The 22,693-nt window shown below is 41.4% G+C and overlaps 1 protein-coding gene across 1 annotated transcript in view; it reads left to right on the forward strand.

The window, feature by feature from the left end:
* The window catches only part of TMC2 (transmembrane channel like 2), a 69,824-nt gene that overhangs the window by 12,707 nt on the left and 34,424 nt on the right, over window positions 1-22,693 (forward strand). The window contains 6 exon segments of the mRNA XM_068524751.1: window positions 2,840-2,930; window positions 7,636-7,717; window positions 8,120-8,226; window positions 12,805-12,903; window positions 15,872-16,014; window positions 18,220-18,367. Of these exon segments, the coding sequence (XP_068380852.1) occupies window positions 2,840-2,930; window positions 7,636-7,717; window positions 8,120-8,226; window positions 12,805-12,903; window positions 15,872-16,014; window positions 18,220-18,367 (670 nt within the window).

Genomic DNA, 22,693 nt, shown 5'->3' on the forward strand with positions numbered 1-22,693 from the left:
TGGCACTAAAGCCACACAATACTCCCCTTCTCTCCCAGCAGTAATTGCTGGCCACCCTGACTGTGTCTTCCAAACTGTTATTTGGGCCCCTTTATCAACAAGGAGGGTCTTTCTAGGGCAATGTGAGGGGCTGCTGAAGTGCTGTCTGTGGATGGCTGCCCAGGAAAGCCTTGCCTCAATGGCTTCCTCCTCTCCTGAGTGTTGGAGGGACCTGAGGGGTTGCTAATCACCTGCCAAAAGTGACCTTGAGATCCAGGCCCCTAGAAGTTTCCACAAAGCAAAGGATCTCTCTTCTTTTGCCTTTTTACTTCATTTACCACACACCATCTGGTTTGAGGAAGAGGAGAGATGAGCTTGAAGGAAGTTCCCCATTTGGAAGGAGGGGACAAGGAGGGGACAGAAGCACCCTACAGAAGTAAGATTTGCAGAACTGTTTGCGGAAAAAAAAGAAGAAGTAAGATTTGCAGGGAATTAATTCCCTGGCGGTCCAGTGGTTAGGCCTCCACACTTTCACTGCCGAGGGTGCGGGTTCAATCCCTGGTTGGGGAACTAAGATCCCGCAAGCCATGTGGCACAGCCAAAAAAAAAAGTAAGATGTGCAAAACTGTTGGAGGGGAGGGAAAGAAGTAAGATTTGCAACAGTTGGGACGTGCAGTGCAAGAGCCAGTATTTCCATAAACCAACTACTATCTCTAGTAAGAAGAACACTGATCACGTATGACATGTTTAAAGGGGTTTGCTGTAAAAATGTTAGTTGTGATTATTTATATACTTTCAGTGGACCCAAAAAAGCTTGCTGTGTCCATCATAACTGTTAGATCAGTTGTTCTCTTTGCAGTGAATGGTCCTCAGAATTTGCACCCAGCGTTGGGCAGGGCCCTCTGTTCTCCTAAGGGCTCTCTGGGCATCTGGACACAGTCTGGACATTGAGAAGAGAAGCATTTGGTGCCAGGCTCAATGGCTCAGGCATAAGAGCTGGCCCTTACTTTTTTTTTTTTTTTTTTTTTAAATTTATTTTTGGCTGTGTTGGGTCTTCGTTTCTGTGCGAGGGCTTTCTCCAGTTGCGGCAAGCGGGGGCCACCCTTCATCGCAGTGCGCGGGCCTCTCACCATCGCGGCCTCTCCCGTTGCGGAGCACAGGCTCCAGACGCGCAGGCTCAGTAGTTGTGGCTCACGGGCCTAGCCGCTCCGCGGCATGTGGGATCTTCCCGGACTGGGGCACGAACCCGTGTCCCCTGCATTGGCAGACAGATTCCTAACCACTGCGCCGCCAGGGAAGCCCTACTTTTGAGAAGTTTTATCAGAAGTCTTCAAATATTAAAAGTTGTCACATTTAAATTCACAAACCTCAAATGCTTAGCAGTCTCTACCCACTCATAAGATATAGGAAGAGGACAAAAATATGAATTTCATGAAAGCATTCTTTGGTGTCTTGGAGTCGTTGGTAGTCACAGATAACTCACTGCCAGAATGAGTGCTGCCTAGGGGGAAAACAGGGGCTGACCCCACAAAGGAGTCTTAATCCCATACAATCCAGCTTTTGACCCTGGACTCAGAAGCTAGACAGTTGGCCTTATTAACATTAGGACATCATTGAGACATCCTAATAAAACCAACCTTGGGGTTAACCCCAGGTTAGAATGTAACTTTGACAGTTGTCAACTACCTGCGTTTGCACTTTGGAGGTGGTGTAGGTTGTTTTGCCAGCAGGGGGCGCTGTAACAACAGCAGCCAGACACACAGGACCCAATGTCTTCTTCCACCCACCCTGAGGACTTCATTCTTCATCTACTTGTGTGGGTTTATCCAGTGGTTCCTGATAAACTGTTTCTGTGGGGGGATGGATGGGGGAACCCTGATTTGGAGCACTTGCTGAATCCCATAGTCTAAATACTCCCACCATGGCCGATTTCAAGCTACCAAAAGTTTAATAATTTGTTGGCCAAGTTCCAGAATATTTAACAATCGGTTCTCAGAAGCCAGCCCTCACCAGCTCCAGCACACCACCCAGAATATTTAACAGACAAACCCATCCATGTGTTTCTCGTGCAGTCTTCTTCCTTGGATGTTCACTCACTCATCCAGCGTTCATGCACTCCACAAATACCTACTGACTGCTGTACTGGTTTTTTTATTGCTGCTCTAACAAATTACTACAAGCTTAATAGTTTAAGACAATACTCATTTATTAGCTCACAATTCTGTTGGTCAGAAGTCCAGCATGGTGTGGCTGGATTCTCTGCTCAGGGTTTCACCAGGTTAAAATCAAGGTATCAGCAGGGCTGTGGTTCCCTCCCACCTGGGACTTGAGGTCCTCTTCCAGGTTCCCTGACTTTTGATAGAAATTCATTTTCTTCTCTTGCTTTCCAATGTGGCATCCTCCAGAGGGGCCCCAGCAACAGAGGGTGGAGAATTCTCTTCTAATTTCTCTGATTTCCGCTTTTGCTGCATCTCTCTCTGACTCTTCTGCCTTCCTCTTCTTTTTCTAAGGGCTCACATGATTACACTGGGCCCTTCCAGATATCCAAGGTAATCTCCCTGGTTTCAAGTCAGTAATCTTAATTACATCTGCAGAATCCTTTGTGCCATTCACCAAGGGGCAAAGGTCATGGGAGCCAAAATTCTGCCTACTGGTGCCTACCATGTTCCAATCACTATTCTTGGCATTTGGGAAACTTCAGTGGACAAAACAGACAAAATGCCCTGCCTTCGTGGAACTTACATTCTAACCAGGGATATAAAACACTTAAGGCTTTCAGCCACATATACACCCTCATAGTTCAGATTTCTTTTGCTTGGGTGTTAATTGAATTTCTGCCTTTTTCCCCCCCGCTAACCAGGGAGGCCCAAGAATTTGTGGAGAAGTATGAAGGAGCCTTGGGAAAGGGGAAAGGCAAGCGACTCTACGCCTATAGGATGCTGATGGCTAAGGTGTGTGGTGCAGAGGCCGCAAACCTGTGGGAGGACTTGCTCAACTCCTGAATCTGGGTGACCATCACAATGCCTGCCCAGCTGCACCATTTGTGTCCACCTCCCCCAGAATCCTGAGCGTGAGGTCCAGTCAACCATTCCAATTTATCCAGGAATGGAAACCAACGGTATCCTGTCCATTTCTCTCTACTTATCTGTGAGGGCTTCAGTATACTTGAGACTTGTTTCCTCTCCAGTGAAGAACTAAACTCACAGAATTAATGATGTTGAATCCACTGGGATCTTATTTTCCAAACCCCCAAATCAAGACTTTGATTTGATGGAGACCCAGAGGGCCATGGTGTAATCAGGGTCATACAGAAGGATAACAGTAGTGTTGACGGGGCATTGGGGGCAGCTCTGGTTTATTGAGTTATGCCATAACCTGAGCTTCTGATTCAGGCCAGGGTAATGATCTCTAATTGGATATTTAATGTGGAACTTATGGAAGTATCCTTCCTTTACCTACTGATCTGAAAAACTATCATTTTCATTCACTTAATTCTTATATAAGGCCTTTTGTTTTGTTTGTATATAATGCATTTTGTTTTGTTTTGTTTGCATTCTTTTTTTCCACATGCATTTTTAAAATCACTTTGCCAAGTTCCAGTATAGCCCATTGAGATTTTGATTGGAAATTTTTTAAAATCCTTGATTTAATTTGGGAAGACTTATTCTGTACAATATTTAGTCTTTACATCTAAGAATACCATATACTTCTCGAACCTTATTTTTATATCCTTCAGCAAAGTTTGTCATTTTCTTCATATAGATCTTTTCCATGTCATATGTTATTTCTACAAAATTTATGTTTTGGTTGCTTTTGTGAATGGAATCATTTTTCCATTTATTTAATAACTAGAGATTCCTGTCTGGTTCCCCTATTGTACTCCCTTATTAGTTCTAATCATTTTCATCTGATTGTGTATGTAAAGGTGTTCTTCTTGGGTTCTTCTAAATCATTCCTGTTCTAAAGTGTGGGTTAGCAATCCTAGAATAGTTTCAATTGATGTTGATGATAATAGGTCTCTTTGCTTTTCCATTACTTTAATGAAAATGGCTCTACTGTTTCACACTAAGTTGATGGGAGTTGTTGCCTTGAAATAGATTTTCTTTCTCACAATAAGAAATTATCCTTCTATTTCTAGTTTAATGACTTCCATTTTATTGGAAATAGATGTTAGATTTTATTAAATACCTTTCCCTTCTGTTCATAAACTTACTTTTATCAGGCACATCTGATTTTTCAAGTATTTTATTTACAATTTTTACATAAATTTTCATAAGATTGATTTGAATTTATGTGTGTACATACATGCACACACACTATCTTGGCATATTTTAATATTAGGGGTGCACTTGCTTTATAATATTAAACGAATAGCATCACCTCCTTTTTATGCTGTAAATCAGTTTGTAGAGCATGATTTTCATTTTTTTGGAAATTTGAAAGATGACACCCTTAAAACTATACAGATCAGGAAGCATTTTATAGAATATCTTGATAATTTTTTTTTTTTTTTTTTAGAAATTCACGTTCTTTTATTTATTTAATTTATTTATTTATGACTGTATTGAGTCTTCGTTTCTGTGCGAGGGCTTTCTCTAGTTGCGGCAAGTGGGGACCACTCTTCATCGCGGTGCGCAGGCCTCTCACCATCGCGGCCTCTCTTGTTGCGGAGCACAGGCTCCAGACGCGCAGGCTCAGTAATTGTGGCTCACGGGCCCAGTTGCTCCGTGGCATGTGGGATCTTCCCAGACCAGGGCTCGAACCTGTGTCCCCTGCATTGGCAGGCAGATTCTCAACCACTGCGCCACCAGGGAAGCCCTTGATAATTTTTTAATGTTTTTCCAATTGGTGTAGTCAAGTTTTAACTTTTTCTTGGGGCCATTTTGATATTTTATATTCTTCCCCAAACTTGATCATTTCATTAAGATTTTCATATGTATTAACAGAAAGCTTCATATAGGTAGTCCCATAATTACATTTTACATATGTTGAGTTTTAATCTTTTTTATTTTTTCTTCCTTTTCAGTTATAGTTGCCTGACAACTATCTATGGGTTATTTATTAATTTTATCTAAAAACCATTTACCACTTAACAACTGCACACTCAGAACTTTTTTCCCAACTAAGGAATGTGTTCTTCAAATATACCTGATAAATGGTCTATTCAATCGTGTTTCTATTCTAACAGTTCTAGCTTCTTTGTTAGCAGAAGGATGGCTGCCAACTATCCATTCTTTGTATTTACTTTCCTTCATGGTTTTTAATTCTTTGCTTTCTCTGTCTTTGCATTCTCAAAACTTTCTCAGGTTTATTCTCAATATCATTGGATCAATTTTCTTCCGTCTCAAAGTGTAATGTTCATTTTCATTTTATTACTGAACTTTTAGCAACCTTGTAATCAATCCTTCCATACTTCACCTGTAACTTTTTTTTTTTCCTCCCCCGGCCACGCCATGCAGCTTGCAGGATCTTAGTTCCCCGACCAAATGCGGAGTCCTAACCACTGGACCGCCAGGGATTTCCCCTTCCGTATTCTTTTTTAACTCTCTAAGTGCTAACCTGTACTCTAGAAGCCATATTTTTTGTATCCTACTAAGAATATTGAGCCATCTCTCAAAATTTAATTATGTATCCTGGAGGAAATGCTTTCCAAAAATGTCAAAGAATGACATCACTTCTTCCTTGTTTTGCCGTACTATTTCTCAGGCATCACTGGGTGTTTTTATTTATTCAGATCCAGATTTCATCCATGGACAGGATGTGCCTGTGTCTTGTTCAACCACTGTTTGAAATCTTTTTTCCTATATACAGCTGACTAGCAAGATGACACGCACAGCTAGTAACCCAGTCTGAGGACGGCAGCTACCATCTCACACAGCTCTGAGGAGCTGTTGGGGTCTTCTCCCGCACACGCCCAAGCTCAGTTTTCTGATTCTCTAAACCAATGAAGGAAAGAGCTTCAATGCAGAGCTTCTCCCAGGCCCCTCTCTGCCTCTGCCCCCTGCCCCCAGGCATCACCTTTTCAGGCCAAGATGCCCACAGCCTTGAGGGGCTGTCAGGTGGTTGCCAAGTGACCAACTGGCAGGCTATGTCTCCAGGGGCCTCACTTGACAACATTCATTACTCCATTGGTCCTCAGCCTTGCAAGGCTATATTTTATACTGATTTTATCAGCACCCTGACAGGGGATCTGTCTCTCGGGGGAGGACTCACATTAATAAAGCTTATGAGACTGATATATAAAACCAGATACCGGATTACTAATCTACAAGGAGGAATAACTGGTGCAAGAACTGAAAAATTTGAAGTCCACATTAACAGTGCCTTTTATTTTTGGTAGTACAGTTAGTTATATGGGAAACTAAGCCATAATCCCAATTCCAATCTATTAATTTGCAATGAAAAAAATTACTGCCATAGAAATCAAAATATTCACAGCCCAGGTGATGGGCAAATGCTTTCCTTATAGACAGACCTAGATAAGAAGCCAAATAAGTCAAGGATGGTTTTTGAGCACAGAATCAGAACTAGGGAAGGGAGAGGAAGCAATGGGGTTGGGGTGTCCATGCCCACCATCTGCCATTCCCCACATCCCTTCCTGTCTTTGGGAGATCTTTGCTGTTATTATCAACCTGTCTTTTGCTTATGAACCCCTCTTCTCCTTGGCATCTGTGACCATTTCCCTCTTCTGACAGGTGGTTTCCTTCCTTATACAGTAATTATCCAATCATGATATAGTCAAGGGCTTCAGGTTTGGAAGCTCGTCTGATTCCTTCAGACAAAATTTCCCTTTTATCCTTTAGCGAATTTACAAAGGAAAATCTCATTTCCTTCATGAATAAGTTCTTTTGAGACCGTTGTAATAATAGAAACTGATCTTAGGATTTTCTCCTTACTTCCTCTTTGCCTGCTGTTTTCTATGAGGTGTTTTTTTTTTTTTTTTTCATTCCAAATGGATTTATTTCCAGGGGGTGGGGATGTTGGAGAGAAGCCCCTTGAAGAGTTGACAAATTTTCACGCAGCCAGAAGACAGACAGCTATTCAAGTTTCTGATTGGTACAAAGTGTCGGAGCTGGAATAGACCATGGAAAGGGGCATAATGCCTTCCTAACTACTTTTAGGAAAAAAAAAAAAAGACAGGCTGCTGTTTCACTAGGAGAAGAATGGGAAACCATGGGCTGAGATCTCTTTACCACTTCCACCAGCCTTGTAGTTTAGCAACAGTTCCTATCAGATTAAGGCACTTGGCTGTCTGCCAAATGTAGGTATGAGAGTTGTGAGATTTCTTTTTTCCATTGAATTTTTGGTTTAAGATGAAGGAAGTTGTATCAGAGTTTGCTAAGCCAATTTGATTCCCCAAATCAGAAATTATACACAGACTTTCTAAGTTCATATGTAAAGTGTCCAAACCTGAAATTTTATCAGCACTATAGACAAATGCAAAGTATTGTGTTGCCCTTGCTTCTCTCTGACTCACACCTGACTTTGGAAAGTGAAGATGTGCGCATCCACCTCTGACAGCCTAGGCTCAACAGCTCCAACATGGCAGCCTCACCCACGTGTCAACATGTCAACATCCACATGCACCTCCATCCTCCCCTCCAGGCCCCAAGGCAACGTGTTAATGAACTGAGGGTGTTGCCTGTTTAATTTCAGAAATGGGTCAAGTTTAAAAGAGACTTTGATAATTTCAAGACTCAATGTATTCCCTGGGAAATGAAGATCAAGGACATTGAAAGTGAGTATTTTGGTGTCACTGTTTTTAGTTCGTTTGCTGAAGGGCGTTCTTGACTAACTGATTAGGTTATGTTATAGGTTCTGTTGTACTAGAAAAAAGATGAAAGCAGAAACTAACACACCATTGTAAAGCAATTATACTCCAATAAAGATGTTAAAAAAAAAAAAGAAAAGAAAAAAGATGAACTTTGGACTAGTCAGACCAAAATTTAAAATGTGCTTCTTCACTTCCTGATTGTAGGAACTTAGGCACATCGGTTAAGCCCTTTTATTTATCTAGAAAAAAAAAAGGGATGTATATTCCACAGACTGACATGAAAATTGAATCTATCACACATATAAAGTCCTCCTTTATGATAATGTCCTTCTGCAACACTTACATCCACCATCTTTCTCTCCTCAGGTCACTTTGGTTCTTCAGTGGCATCATATTTCATCTTTCTCCGATGGATGTATGGAGTTAACCTCGTCCTTTTTGGCTTAATATTTGGTCTAGTCATAATCCCAGAGGTAAGAAAAGAACTGCTTACAACTTCAGATAGTGTTGAGGCTTATCATGACAGCCATCTTCATTTATATAAATCAAATACTCTGTTTTACAAAGAATCCGTCATTCATTTTAAATTCTGTGCTCACATCATTTGCCCAGATAGCCGAGTACAAAGAATGGAACCAAAATATTTCCATTTCTGAATTAACAGGTGGACCCTACATTCTTCTACCTTTCCTTTTACTTTAAAATTAGTGGAGAATTAATATCTCAGTGAGGTTTTTTCTCTTTCACCTTGAAAAAAAAAGAGATAGAATGCATTATATAATTTATTACCCCAAAGAAACCCTGCATTTGAATAGCACTCCTCACTGTTCTCCCAGATACAGTCTTATTATGGGTGTAGGCAGATCCTTACCTATAGCTTAGTAATTGAGAGACAAAAAAGGAACAAGTGACCTGTACAAATTTACGCAGTAAATTTGTAGTGAATGAGATTCCAGGTTTGTGGAGTGTTGGCCTGGGGCCTTTTCCAGGGCTGCCTGTGGTCCATTAGCGCTTAGCACAGTAATTGCTACAGTCCTGCCTGAGCCATTTGGTGCTTGTGCTGGGTACACAAGTGAATTTACCTTTACAGCTTACAGGGTAATGGTATTTATGCATTTAGTATTTTTTCCTTTCAGGTTTATTAATTGGCTCTATGATAGGTTACTGATTCCTACTTTATTACAAATGATTCCATGAGAATATTAGAGTCAACTCTATCTGTAGTCACATCTTTGGGAAACTTTCCTGAACATCTATTTTTCACAAAATTAAAAGACTTCCATGGAATGTGAATTAAATCAGATTAGTTAGAAGAAGTTGAGGGCTTATTATAATAGTACTTGGTAGCAAAGGAGTGTTATATTATTGATAAAACCATTGAATTCTTTTCTACATTACCCAAAGAGTGTACTTACAATTTTGTTTATGTCATTAACTAACCTTTATACTCTTATGTGCACACCTGGAAATCAAGGATTATGAGTCAGTCCACTTTGTCCTATATATATATTCTTAAGCCATTGTCACTCTCCAATACAGAGATAAGGATTTTATTTTATTTTATTAAATGATTCCATATTAACATTTTTTTTAATTTTTATTTATTTTTGGCTGTGTTGGGTCTTCGCTGCTGGGCGCGGGCTTTCTCTAGTTGCAGCGAGCAGGGGCTACTCTTCGTTGCGGTGCGCGGGCTTCTCATTGTGGTGGCTTCTCTTGTTGTGGAGCACGCGGGCTTCAGTAGTTGCAGCACACAGGCCCTAGAGTGCACGGGCTTCAGTAGTTGCAGGCTGTGGGCTCAGTAGTTGTGGTGCACAGGGTCTAGGGTGCGCAATCTTCAGTAGTTGTGGCTTGCGGGCTCTAGAGTGCAGGCTCAGTAGTTGTGGCGCGTGGGCTTAGTTGCTCCACTGCATGTAGGATCTTCCCGGATCAGGGATTGAACCTGTGTCCCCTGCACCAGCAGGCGGATTCTTAACCACTGCACCACCAGGGAAGTCCCCAGAGATAAGGATTTTAAACCTTCTGGCAAATGTGTACAAATGCTCTTGAAACAAATCTGGTTCTCCCCAGTATTGTCAGAAGTTAAATAGAAGTTTTACTTCTCCCCTCCATAACCAAGGAGGAGAGAGTTTTCCCCAGTAGTCACTGGGGAAATTTACTCTCACAGACTCTTTACTTTCTTCCTGGGAGTTTTTGATTCCAAATGGATTTATTTCCATGAGAAGAGATTACATTTAAATGCTGTAAGCATATAAGACATCACTAGAATTTTGCTATACAGTGGTCCAGAAAGGCAGTGTTTTGGGGAAGGTGAATAATTTTAAAAACACTGAGGGTTTTTTTTTCTCAAAGAAAACATTACATTTTATATAATTTATATATATTGATATAATTTGTAAATATTTCCTATCAAGGGGACATTTGTTTGAAACAATGAAAATTTAGTGATTGGTGCATTCCAATGAAGCAGCCAAGACCTGAACTGTCCAGGAAAGGACACCTTGATTTGATTGGCAGGTGTTTGGGAAGCTGTCTTGGAGTAGGATGGGAGAAAGAAGAGAAAGAGAGAGACAGGGAAAGAGTAGAACAGACAAGACTTGATGATAGGTTGGATAACAGCAGTTGAGAATGTGGGGTATCCCAAGATGCCCTCTTAATTAGGATAGTGGGAAATTGGCTTCGTGGGAATCTGACACATCCAAATTCACTGCAGGTAGAGTAGAGGAGATGACCTGTTGTTCAAGGACACGGCTAACTTCAGGGCCCAAAGGTTTTAAGCCTAAACCTAACGATCAGATATTCCTATGGCTCATGGCTGTTTTAAGGCTAACCATGGTGACTCAGAGGGTCTAGGAATAAGAATGTTAGAAGTGCTCAAATGTTAGACAACTCTAACAGAATTTTTCCTCATACTCATCTTCTTTTGCCACAAATCCTTGATACATTTCAATGGAATCAAACTGCTCTGAATGCTTGAGTGAATCTTGTTCAGCTTTAATGACAACTGCCTGCAGATCCCAGAATGCCTTCATGGTCCCAGGAGAGCCCTCAGTTATGCTGCAGGAGCTCGCTATCAAGGCCTTGCTACATGATGAGCTCATGTATTTCTTGTCTTAACACGGGCTGCATATGAAAATCACTTGGGGAGTTTTTTTTAAATACGAAGTCCAATCAATTGAATCTGAATCTCTGAGAATGTGGCTCTGGCATCCCTATATTAAAAGCTCCTATGGTAGGCAGGCATCTGAGATTGCCCTCAGTGATCCTCCTCTCCTGGTAGCATGCCCTTGTATAATCAATCCCCTCCACCTGAGTAAAGCCTAGACCTTGTGGCTTGCTTTTAACAAATAGAATATAACCAAAGTGACAGGCTGTCACTTACATGATTAGGTTATAAACGACTGTGACTTCCATCTGGCATTTTCTCTTGGTTCCCTTCTTGGCTCACATGCTTTGATGAAGCAACCTGCCAGACTGGAGAGGCCCGCTGGCATGGAACTGATTGTGGCTTTGGACAAGAGCCAGCAAGGAACTGAGGCCCTCAGTCCAACAGCCCATGAGGAACTAAATCTTGCCAACAACCAAGGGAGTGCATCTGGAATCAGATCCTGCCCCACCAGGCCTTCAGATGAGACCAAAGCCCTGGCAGACACCTTGACTAAAGCCTGTGAAAGACCCTGAAGCAAAGGACCCAGCTAAGCCCAACCCAGGTTCCTGACCTGCAGAAACGAGGAGATAGTTTTAGGATAATTTGATATACAAAAATAGATGACAAATACAGCTCCCCAGGTTATCCTAATATGCAGCCAAGGTGTACACTGCTAGTGTACATTAATTAATTTAATTAAATAATTCTTTAAAATATCTTGTAAGTTCTGCTCTAGGGTTCACATAGGCAGCACTCAGTAAGCCTCATATTGGTACTTCCTCTAAAAATAACTATTAAAACTTTCAGATATATGGAAAGGTATAAAGAATGAGCCCATTTGCCTGCCACTAAGTTTAAAAATAAAAAATTACACACACACTAGAGTCCTCCATCTACTTCTCCCCAATTATGTTACCCACGTAACTCTCACAAGTGATCACTCTCCTGAACTTTCCATTTCAACTTAACATTTTAAAATGTATTGGCTTAAAGTTAAATAACATAGTTTCTTGTTTTTTAAAATCACTCATGTATCTGAAGTTATATTCCCTTTTGCTTGATAGTGTAATTTTTTCCTCATTTACATTGAAGGTTTGTCTCTTTTAGTTATTTTATTAAAGAAACAACTTTGGCTTTGTTTATTCTCTGACATGTCGCATCCCGCAGCTAGGGATCCCGCATGCTGCAACTATAAGATCCCACACGTGGCAATGAAGATCCCGCATGCCACAGCTAACACCCAGAGCAGCCAAATAAATAAATATTTTAAAAAATATATATGACTGAATAAACAGGAGGGCACATTCGTGGAAGGGAAAACTTACTATCATAAAAAAGATCAATCCTTCCTAAATCAATATGTAAATTTAATACAATCCTTATTTTTTAAATAATTAAGGATGTGAATCAAGTCATATATATAAAAGGGTATTAATAACAGAATTATGTACACATGAAGAACTAGTAATACTCTAATTAGTCCAACAGTAGGGGATGTTGTAAGTAAGTTTATGGTACATACATGTGATTAGATATTTTAAAGTCATTTTATTTTGAAAAATACCATACACCATAGGGAATTGGTCATAAAATAATATTAAGCTAGATAATCAAGCTAAAACATATACAAAACTCAGAAACTTTGAAAGGAAATACATGAATATCTAACAGTCATTATCTTTAGGATGTAAAGGTGACAGGTAATTTTTTAAACACTCTTCTATACTTTTACACATTTTCTACAATGAGTATGTAATACTTTTAAAATCAGGAAAGTGATTAATGTTATTTAAAGGAAAAAAAATGGATGTTCCTGCTCTGAGAAGAGATTTAACCCACTATGTGCACATCTCCATGTGTTTGTATCTTCTCCACGTGTAATTGTGTCGTTCTGTCCCAACACAAGGTGCTGATGGGCATGCCCTATGGAAGTATACCCAGAAAGACGGTGCCTCGGGCTGAGGAAGAAAAAGCCATGGATTTTTCCGTCCTTTGGGATTTTGAGGTACCATTGCCAACATGCCAATGCACTTCCATTTTGTGATTGTGGATAAGTGTGAAGTGTTTAATTATTGGAAAGCCAGTGCTTTAACCAAATGGGATCCTAGCACTGTGCAAAATGAGCTAGCCAACCATGTCTTCCTAGGCCCCCTTCGTGGGTCCTTTTATCACACACTCTGATAAACGTGACCTCCCCATGAGGCCACAGCTCCCCGCATTCTGCCAGATCTATGTAAGGCGATATTACAGGATGGTTTTATCTCAGCATAACCACAGTAAGACCCCAGGGCTATTGCCAGTCCAGCCTTTCCCCAAGCTTCACATGACATCTTCAACTGAATATCCTACCTGCTTCTCAAATCCAACAACTATGCACCCAAACCTACATCACTTTTTCCCATCTCCTTTATTGGAACCACCGTTCACCCAGTCATTCAAGTCTGAAACCTGAAAGTCATCCCACATTTCCTCTCCTCACCACCACCCCTCACATCCAATCAATCACTAAATCTGAGCCTATCTACTAAACGTTTCTTAAACCAGTCTCCTTTTCTCCATCCCTCACAACTCTCCTCGAACCTCACTGTACCAGGACCACCGTCAGAATCTTCTACCTCTCCTCCCTGCCTTGGCTTGTCTCCTCAAATCTCCATTCCCTCTGCTGCCAGGTGACCTTTCTAAAATGTAAACCTGACCCTGTCACTCCCCACCTCCGATATTCCTTTATTCCCACTCCCAGATGGAATAAAGCCCAGTGTTCTGAACTGGGTTTACAAAAGAATTGTTCATGACCTGGCTGCCTTCTACCTCTCCAGTCCCAGTCCCATGTCTGTCTAAGACCTCACACTTTATGCCCCAACATTATCAACTTTCAGGGAAGTCCAGTGCCTCCCTGCCTTTGCTCATGATCCTCTGCCTGGAACATCCCTCCCTCTTTTTGGAATCCTCATACCCCCGTGCCTCTGGGGGCCTTGGTCTGCAGCTCCAAGGAGATCCAGAGGCAGGAGGCCTGGCTGTGGTGGTTCAAGCAACACATCTTGCTGCTGCCATCCTTCACTCTCATAGTCAGATTCAAGACCCCTCAGAAATGTGTGAAAATGAGCTGGAGTATTTTTCTAAGTCATTTGGAACAGGAGTGTTCCAAATAACTACTATACCACTAAGAATTACATACTACTACCACTACATGCTACTACTAAGAATTTCCTTTATTCTTTATTTCACCCAAGGACCCCTGTTGAAATGTCCTATCCACTCAAAACCAACAATTTATTCAGCAATAATCCCATGTTGTACTTGTTATTGTTGCCAAGGATAAATTTTTATTTTTCAAGTAAAAATTAAAATTTTGGAAAACTTATATCCATCACCATGACAGTGGCAGTTTCTCAGTAGTTAAATACTTTTCTGATGAGATCAATGGAGATATTAACAGTGTGATTGTTTTAATATTGTATAAGAAATGTGTCAACATTTGGCATACGTTCGTAACTCAGTGAACCATTACTTTCCAGATGACCAATACATGATGTTACAAAATCATGTGTGAGTAAAAGATCCCACATCTTGATAGTAAAAGATAGAGCAATAGAGTTTTAAAAACTATATTTTGAGATAATTTTAGACTTACAGAACAGTTGCATAAATAGTACAGAGAGTTCCCATATACCCTTCACCCATTCACCTTATGATAACATCTCATATACCCATAGAACAATTATCAAAACTAAGAAATTAATCTTGATACAATATTATTAACTAAAATATAGTATTTATTTGGATTTCACCAGTTTTTCCACTAATGCTCTTTTTCTATCCCAGGACCCAACTCACAATCTCACATTGATTTAATTGTCACATCTCCTTACTCTCCTCCAATCTGTGACTGTTCTCTGTCTTTCAGTGACCTTGACACTTTTGAATAGTGCTGGTCAGTTGTTTGCCCCTGAATTTGGGTTTGTCTGATGTTCTCTCGTGATTGTATTAAGGTTATGAATTGTTGGGGAGGTAATGTGCCTTTCTCAGAGTGTCAAATCAGGGTTACATTATGTTGACCACTTGGTTAAAGTGATATCTGCCAGAATTCTCTGCTGTAAAGTTAGTATTTTTCCCTTTTTAATTACTTAGTATTTGGGGGAGAGCAATGGATCTTAAGGTATGAAAAAGTTCATTATGTGATTCATATTCCACATTGCAACTAACCTTTAAGAAATAACTATTTAGTTATTGGGTTGAGGTATGATATCAAAGAAGAAATAGCCACAAGTATATGAAAAAGAACTATTAAAATTTGGCTCCCCTGTCCAACTACATATCTTTGTGAGGTCAGAATAATCCCCTGTTTTATATTCAGCAAAGACATAAAAGAAGTGCTAAAATTATCAGTTAATTTTACACCTAAATTATTATACCTAAAAAGTGCGCTAATTACACCTAAAGCCAATTATACCAAAAAACAAAGCCAAAATGAAACTCGAAGCTCAGGTTAGATTGTGAGCCTTATCACATAGTTTTCTTTAGAAGTTGTGAAATACTGAGAAAGTTCACGGACTCCCTTCTAGTTCCAGAGTGTTAAATTAAGACCCTGGGCACGGGGTGGGGAGTGGAGGGGGAATTTGGAGCCGTGTGTGCATGTGCACACAGACGCACACACAGACACAGACACACACACACACACCTTATCCCTAATTTGTCCCAAATGTTAACAACACTCTCCTCCCCGTGCTGTGTCTCCGTGCACTCTGTATAATGGAGAAATAGACAGGAGAAAGAAGAGGGCAGATGTGGAGACGGGCATAGACTCTGGAGCAACTGGGGGAGTGAAGGGAAGAACAGGAACATCGAGAGCCCTTCCTTCCTCCCCTCCGGCTCCCATCACACTCCTGAGAAAGATACCCCAGGTCGATGGAATCGTCCGATGACTGTCACGTTGAGCTTACAAACCCAGAGCATTTGGCTTTGCTGCCCCACAGGGCTACATCAAGTATTCCGCTCTCTTCTACGGCTACTACAACAACCAGAGGACCATCGGGTGGCTGAGGTACAGGTTACCCATGGCTTACTTCATGGTGGGGGTCAGCGTGTTCAGCTACAGCCTGATGATCATCATTAGATCGTAAGTATGACCGTCTCATTTACAGGCTTTTAATTTTCTTCCCACAGACACCCCACTCCTGTGGCCACACTGTGCCTACTTACCTTCTTGTTGGGGATTTAGAGAGAAAACAAGGAAACAAATAAAGCAAATGCAGATTGTCATATGGGGTATAAAAGACACAGACAGGGTAATGTGGGAAGTTCTGGGAAATGGGATAGACAGTCCTTTAGAGGAGGCTGGGCACAGCACTTTAGACAAAGCAAGAGCATGTGCAAAGGCCCTGAGGCAGCAAATATCCTACTGAGTCCCCAAAACTGTCAAAAAAAACAGTGTGGCTTGAAAGGGAACATGGTACCCATTAAGGAAAGGCTGAAGAAGTTTGCAAGGTCTGTTTCTGTTTTCCCCAGAGCCCAGCTTCCTCAGAAAAACCCTCTGCTTCTCTGTCTAGCTGGCATGTGAGAACTGAGCTGGTGCCTACAAAGACACAATGAGGCTAAATCAGTGTGCATGGCAGTGAGTAACCTTGGTGTCCTCTCCAGCCCCAACTCTACTTGTTTCTGTGGTCAGAAATGGCTTTTTAATATGTCTGTGCCTCTTAATTCATGTTCTCTGAAGAAAAACTTTGGCCCAGCCCACAAACTGCCTTCTTCTAAGTCAGAGGACCCCAGTCAGCACAGGCTGTGCAGGGTGGGGACACAGTCTGTGCACAGACCTGACCACCAGGCCCACTCACCCTTCAGCAGAGCCACAAGAGAAGAACAGGGCCGCTGTGTGTGCACAAGAAACAGAGCGCCCTTGAAGCCCGGCTAGAACCCCCGGAAAGCGATGGGCGGGCCCAGCTGGGTTTTCTATCTCATCATCTCAGGGGAAAATGCTGCTGTTTACAAGAGCCTGCCTGGCACTAGACAGTGACCACTAGGTGACATGTGGCTGCCCAGCTCTATCAAACAAAAGGAAAAAAAACAAGGAGATGGGAGAGACAGGCTTGGTTTTATTCTTAGCCTTCACATTGCTATGTTTTTCCCTGCCAAATTTAAGGATATGGAATGTTTCTCTGTTGAACCAAAAAATTAACTAAGGCAACCAGGCCCCTGGAACAGCAAATCCCAAAAGCCAACAGGTCAGATAGTGTCAGAGAGGGGCAACCCCACCCCCGTTGTATCTGATGGAGCCCCTGCCTGGGATTCCATGGTTCCCATGGGACTGATCTCCAGGAAGCACAAAGAGAGTGATACCAACCAGGGTTCTTGGCTTCCTTAATCAATAGAAATTGACTAGAGGCCAGATGAGAAATTCAGGCAAGGCTTTACTGGGGCCGCTGCTGCAGCAGCGGGGGAGCAAGAACAAACAGCACATTCCCTTGCTTGCTCACCGACGGGGGGGTGGGGGGGGGAAGCTTGTTTCTTATATGGGGTGAAGGTAGGGGCATGTCCAGGGGTCAGGCCAGAGGTGTGGTTTAGGTGTTTTGCCCATCCCTTAGGTGGTGTGTGCAGGCATGCTCAGTACCCTGCTTTTGCTCCCAATACCCTGCTTTTGCTCCTGGCTCTTTAGAAATGGCAGTTGGGATTTTTTTTTTTTTTTTGTCTTTTTGTATCTTTTGCGTACAGAATTTGCCCCAACTGCGCATGCACACAGTTATTTTTAGTCCCATATAGTTTCTTTGTATTTTGTAGCTCAAGGAGAGGTGTGTCCAGCACTGCAGCAAAGGGTCCCAGGTCCCAGGCCTGTCTCAAGAGGATGAGGACAGGTAGGATGAAATAGGGGGCTATCAAGGCAGGTCCAAGGTACTTTCCTCTGAGCTTGCTTAAGAAAAAGATGTGCGTATTATCTGGTTGTAGTACTAACTGCCTCAGGGCTTATTGAATTTTACATCAGAAATATATGATTTTTATCCAAAAAAACAGATGAATTAGAAGGGGATATTCTCTGTGAGAATGAAGAGTTCTAAAACATTTGCAGGTGAGTCAAGCCACAAGAAATCAGACGTCAGGGTAGAAAACATGGTTAGTGTTTTCTGTACCCTGCAGACTCCTTGTTACACAGTTGACACCATGTGTGCACGCAGGGGACTCTGAATTTGGGGGGAAGGTGCTCTGGCTATCGGTAGCCAGATTCAAATCCATCTTGGCTCTTTCCCTTCACTGGATGTCTGCCACCTGTTTCCCTTGGGCTGACACAGTAGACACAGGGGCAGACATAACAACAGCAGTGTGCACCCTACAGGATGGCCGGCAACACCCAGGGCAGCACGAACGACGGGGAGAGCGATAACTTCACATTCAGCTTCAAGATGTTCACCAGCTGGGACTACCTGATCGGGAATTCAGAGACAGCCGACAACAAATACGCCTCCATCACCATCAGCTTCAAGGTAGTCACTTCAGGGCCATTCCCACTTCCCGGGGGAACTTTGGGTCCCTCCTGTCATTGGGAGACTTCTCCCAGCTGGGGCATGGGAAATAAGATCCCCGATTAATTTGTGGTAAGACCTTTACCAGAAGTGGGAGCCTAGCTCTCAAGCCTTCAAGAAAGAATGCTCATGGCTGGTACCCACCATCTGTTTCTTAACATGGCAGAGAATCATGGAGTTGGCCCCTGGTTCTGCCTCTTTCCTCGTAGAACTGCTTTCTGCTGGAGGAAGTGAAAGGACACACTTGGGGCAGCCGTTCTCAACGTTTACACATATTTGTATGATCTAAGGAGCATTAAAAATCTTCTGGGCCCCACCCCCAGAGATTCTGGTGTAATTGGTCTGGGGTGGGGTCCTGGCATTGGTTTTTTGAAAACTCCCCCAAGAACACCCACAAAGAGTTGAGAACCCTGGTTTGGGGGTGTGGGAATAAAGGAATCAATTAAGTGTACAACTCCACACTTAATTATCTTATTAATTTGTTCACAAGAGAGATATGAGGTGGCCTACAGAATATAGAACGAAAGCAAGCCTGAGGGTGAGCAGATGAATGAAGGCAGTAGCACTGCACATCTCACTTTTCCCTCCATGACTGTAAAAACCATTCAAAGTTCTTTTTTATTTATTTATTTAGTTAGTTAGTTAGTTTTAACATCTTTATTGGAGTATAATTGCTTTACAGTGGTGTGTTAGTTTCTGCTCTATAACAAGGTGAATCAGCTATATATATACATATATCCCCATATCTCCTTCCTCTTGCCTCTCCCTCCCACCCTCCCTATCCCACCCCTCTAGGTGGTCACAAAGCACCGAGCTGATCTTGTGCTATGTGGCTGCTTCCCACTAGCTATCTATTTTACATTTGGTAGTGTATATATGTCCATGCCACTCTCTCACTTCGTCTCAGCGTACCCTTCCCACTCTCCGTGTCCTCAAGTCCATTCTCTACGTCTGCATCTTTATTCCTGTCCTACCCCTAGGTTCATTAGAACCTTTTTTTTTTTTTAGATTCCATGTATATGTGTTAACATACGGTATTTGTTTTTCTCCTTGTGACTTACTTCACTCTGTATGACAGACTCTAGGTCCATCCACCTCACTACAAATAGAGCTCTTTTTTTTTTTACTTGAAGTATATTTGATTTACAATGTTGTGTTAGTTTCTGTTGTATAGCAAAGTGATTCAGTTATACATATATATTCATTTTCATATCCTTTTCCTCTATAGGTTACTACAAGATATTGAATATAGTTCCCTGTGCTATATACAGTAGGACCTTGTTGTTTGTCTATTTTGTATATAGTAGTTTGTATCTGCTAATCCCAAACTCCTAATTTATCCCCGCCTTTCTCCTTTAGTAACCATAAGTTTGTTTCCTATGTCTATGAGTCTGTTTTGTTTTGTAAATAAGTTCATTTGTAGCATATTTTAGATACCACATATAAGTGATATCATATGGTATTTGTCTTTCTCTTTCTGACTTACCTCACTTAGTATGATGAGCTCTAGGTCCATCCATTATTTCATTCTTTTTTATGGCTGGGTAATATTCCATTGTGTGTGTGTGTGTGTGTGTGTGTGTGTGTGTGTGTGTGTGTACGCCACATCTTCTTTATCCATTCGTCTGTCAATGGACCCTTAGGTTGCTTCCATGTCTTGGTGCTTATAAATAGTGTTGCAATGAACATTGGGGGTGCATATATCTTTTCAAATTAGAATTTTTGTCTTTTCCAGATATATGCCCAGGAGTGGGATTGCTGGATCATGTGGTAACTCTATTTTTAGTTTTACTATTCTCCACAGTGGCTGCAGTTCCCACCAACAGCATAGGAGGGTTCCCTTTTCTCCACAGCCTCTCCAGCATTTATTATTTGTAGACCTTTTAATGATGGCCATTCTGACAGGTGTGAGGTGACACCTCATTGTAGTTTTGATTTGCATTTCTCTGATAATTAGCATGTTGAGCATCTTTTCATGTGCCTGGTGGCCATCTGTATGTCTTCTTAAAAACCATTCAAAGTTCTTGATAGTCCAGTGCTTCTCCTGTCTGATCAGTCAGACTTTCTTACCCCAGGACCTTGCAGAGGTCAGATCTACACCACCACGGTGCTTGGTTGTCTTGCCTTCTTCTCTCTCTTCTCTCCTGGCCCTTCTGGGAGGAGAAGTGGGCTGCTGCCCACTGATACCAATCGTTGCCTACAGAAGGCAGGTACACCCACCAGGGACAGGGCTTGGGCTCAGCAACTCACTACATGGGTTTCATGAGCCCCAGAGTCAGCTTGGCAGTGGGTAGAGCAGGGAGCGGGCTCAGTTCTCCTTCTCCTTCTCCTTCTTCTCCTTCTCAGCAATGGGAAGCCTGTGGTGCAGCATCCAAGGGCAGGGTAGAGGTCAACAAAGGCTTTGACCCTTCCTTCAGGACTACTAGAGAGAGACAAAGAAGGTCAATGCCTGTGAAGCACTTTGAACATATGGGAAGGAGAAGCCTTCTCCTCTGAGTCTGTTAAAAACCACTTATATAACAGGGCACATGTTGCGAGAACTGTGTGCATTAATGTATACTAACTGCCTGATGAGTTAGTTGAAACTGAACCCGAACACAATAACTGTTAATTGATTGAAAAATCTCCTTCCTTCTCCCAAGGCAATGGAAGTGAAAACAAAAATAAACAAATGGGACCTAATCAAACTTACAAGCTTTTGCAAAGCAATGAAAACCATAAACAAAACAAAAAGGCAACCTACAAAATGGGAGAAAATATTTGCAAATGATGCAACCGACAAGGGCTAAATTTCCAAAATATACAAACAGCGCATACAACTCAACAGCAAAAAAACAAACAACCCTATCCAAAAATGGGCAGAAGACCTAAATAGACATTTCTCCAAAGAAGACATACAGGCGGCCACGAAGCACATGAAAAGATGCTCAACATCACTAATTATTAGAGAAATGCAAATCAAAACAACAATGAAGTACCACCTCACATGAGTCAGAATGGCCATCATTAAAAAGTCTACAAATAACAAATGCGGGAGAGGGTGCGGAGAAAAGGGAACCTTCCTACACTGTTACTGGGAGTGTAAGTTGGTGCAGCCACTATGAAAACAGTATGGAGGTTCCTCAGAAAACTAAAAATAGAATTACCATATGATCCAGCAATCCCACTCCTGGGCATATATCCAGACAAAACTAGAATTCAAAAAAGATACATGCACCCCTATGTTCATAGCAGCACTATTCACAGTAGCCAAGACATGGAAACAACCTAAATGTCCATCGATAGATGAATGGATAAAGAAGATGTGGTACAGTGGAATACTACTCATTCATTAAAAAGAACAAAATAATGCCATTTGCAGCAACATGAATGCAACTAGAGATTATCATACTAAGTGAAATAAGTCAGAAAGAGAAAGACAAACACCATATGATATCACTTGTATGTGGAAGCTAAAAAATGACACAAATGAACCTATCTAGGAAACAGAATGAGACTCATGGACATAGAGAACAGACTTGTGGTTGCCAAGCGGGAGGGAGGTGGGGGAGGAATGGAGTGGGAGGTCGGGATTAGCAGATGGACGCTTTTATATATAGAATGGATAAACAACAAGGTCTTACCATATAGCTCAGAGAACTATATTCAATATCCTATGATAAACCATAATGCAAAAGAATATTTTTTAAAAAGAATGTATATATATATATATATATATATGTATGTATGTATAACTGAATCACTTTGCTGTACAGTAGTAATTAACACAACATTATAAATGAACTATACTTCAATTTAAAAAAAAAATCTCCCAGGTACTTTGGTGTCCGGGAGACCTCATTTTCCATCCTGGCTCTGCCATATACTAATTGTGTCTTTCTATGAAAAACTTACTAATGCAGGATACAAGGTTAATAGTAAAAAATCTATTGTATTTTTATACACTAGCAGCAAATAATTAGAAAATAATTTATTTCCAGTTTCAATAAAATGACATAAAGTACAAAAAATTCCAAGGAATAGATTTAACCAAAAAAAAAAAAAAAAAAAAATGTGTGAGACTGCCTACACCAAAAAGTACAAAACATTGCTGAAAGGAATTAAGAAACTCTAAATAAATGGAAAAATATACCATGCCCATGGATTAGAACAGGGGTCAGCAAACTATGGCCCAGGGTCCAAATCCAGCCTGCTGCCTATTTTTGTAAATAAGATTTTATTGAGACAAAGTCATGCTCATTTATTTATATATTATCTATAGTTGCTTTCATGCTACAGTGACAAAGT

Source organism: Eschrichtius robustus, chromosome 16, assembly GCF_028021215.1.
Source record: "Eschrichtius robustus isolate mEscRob2 chromosome 16, mEscRob2.pri, whole genome shotgun sequence".
In the NCBI taxonomy this organism is placed as follows: domain Eukaryota; kingdom Metazoa; phylum Chordata; class Mammalia; order Artiodactyla; family Eschrichtiidae; genus Eschrichtius; species Eschrichtius robustus.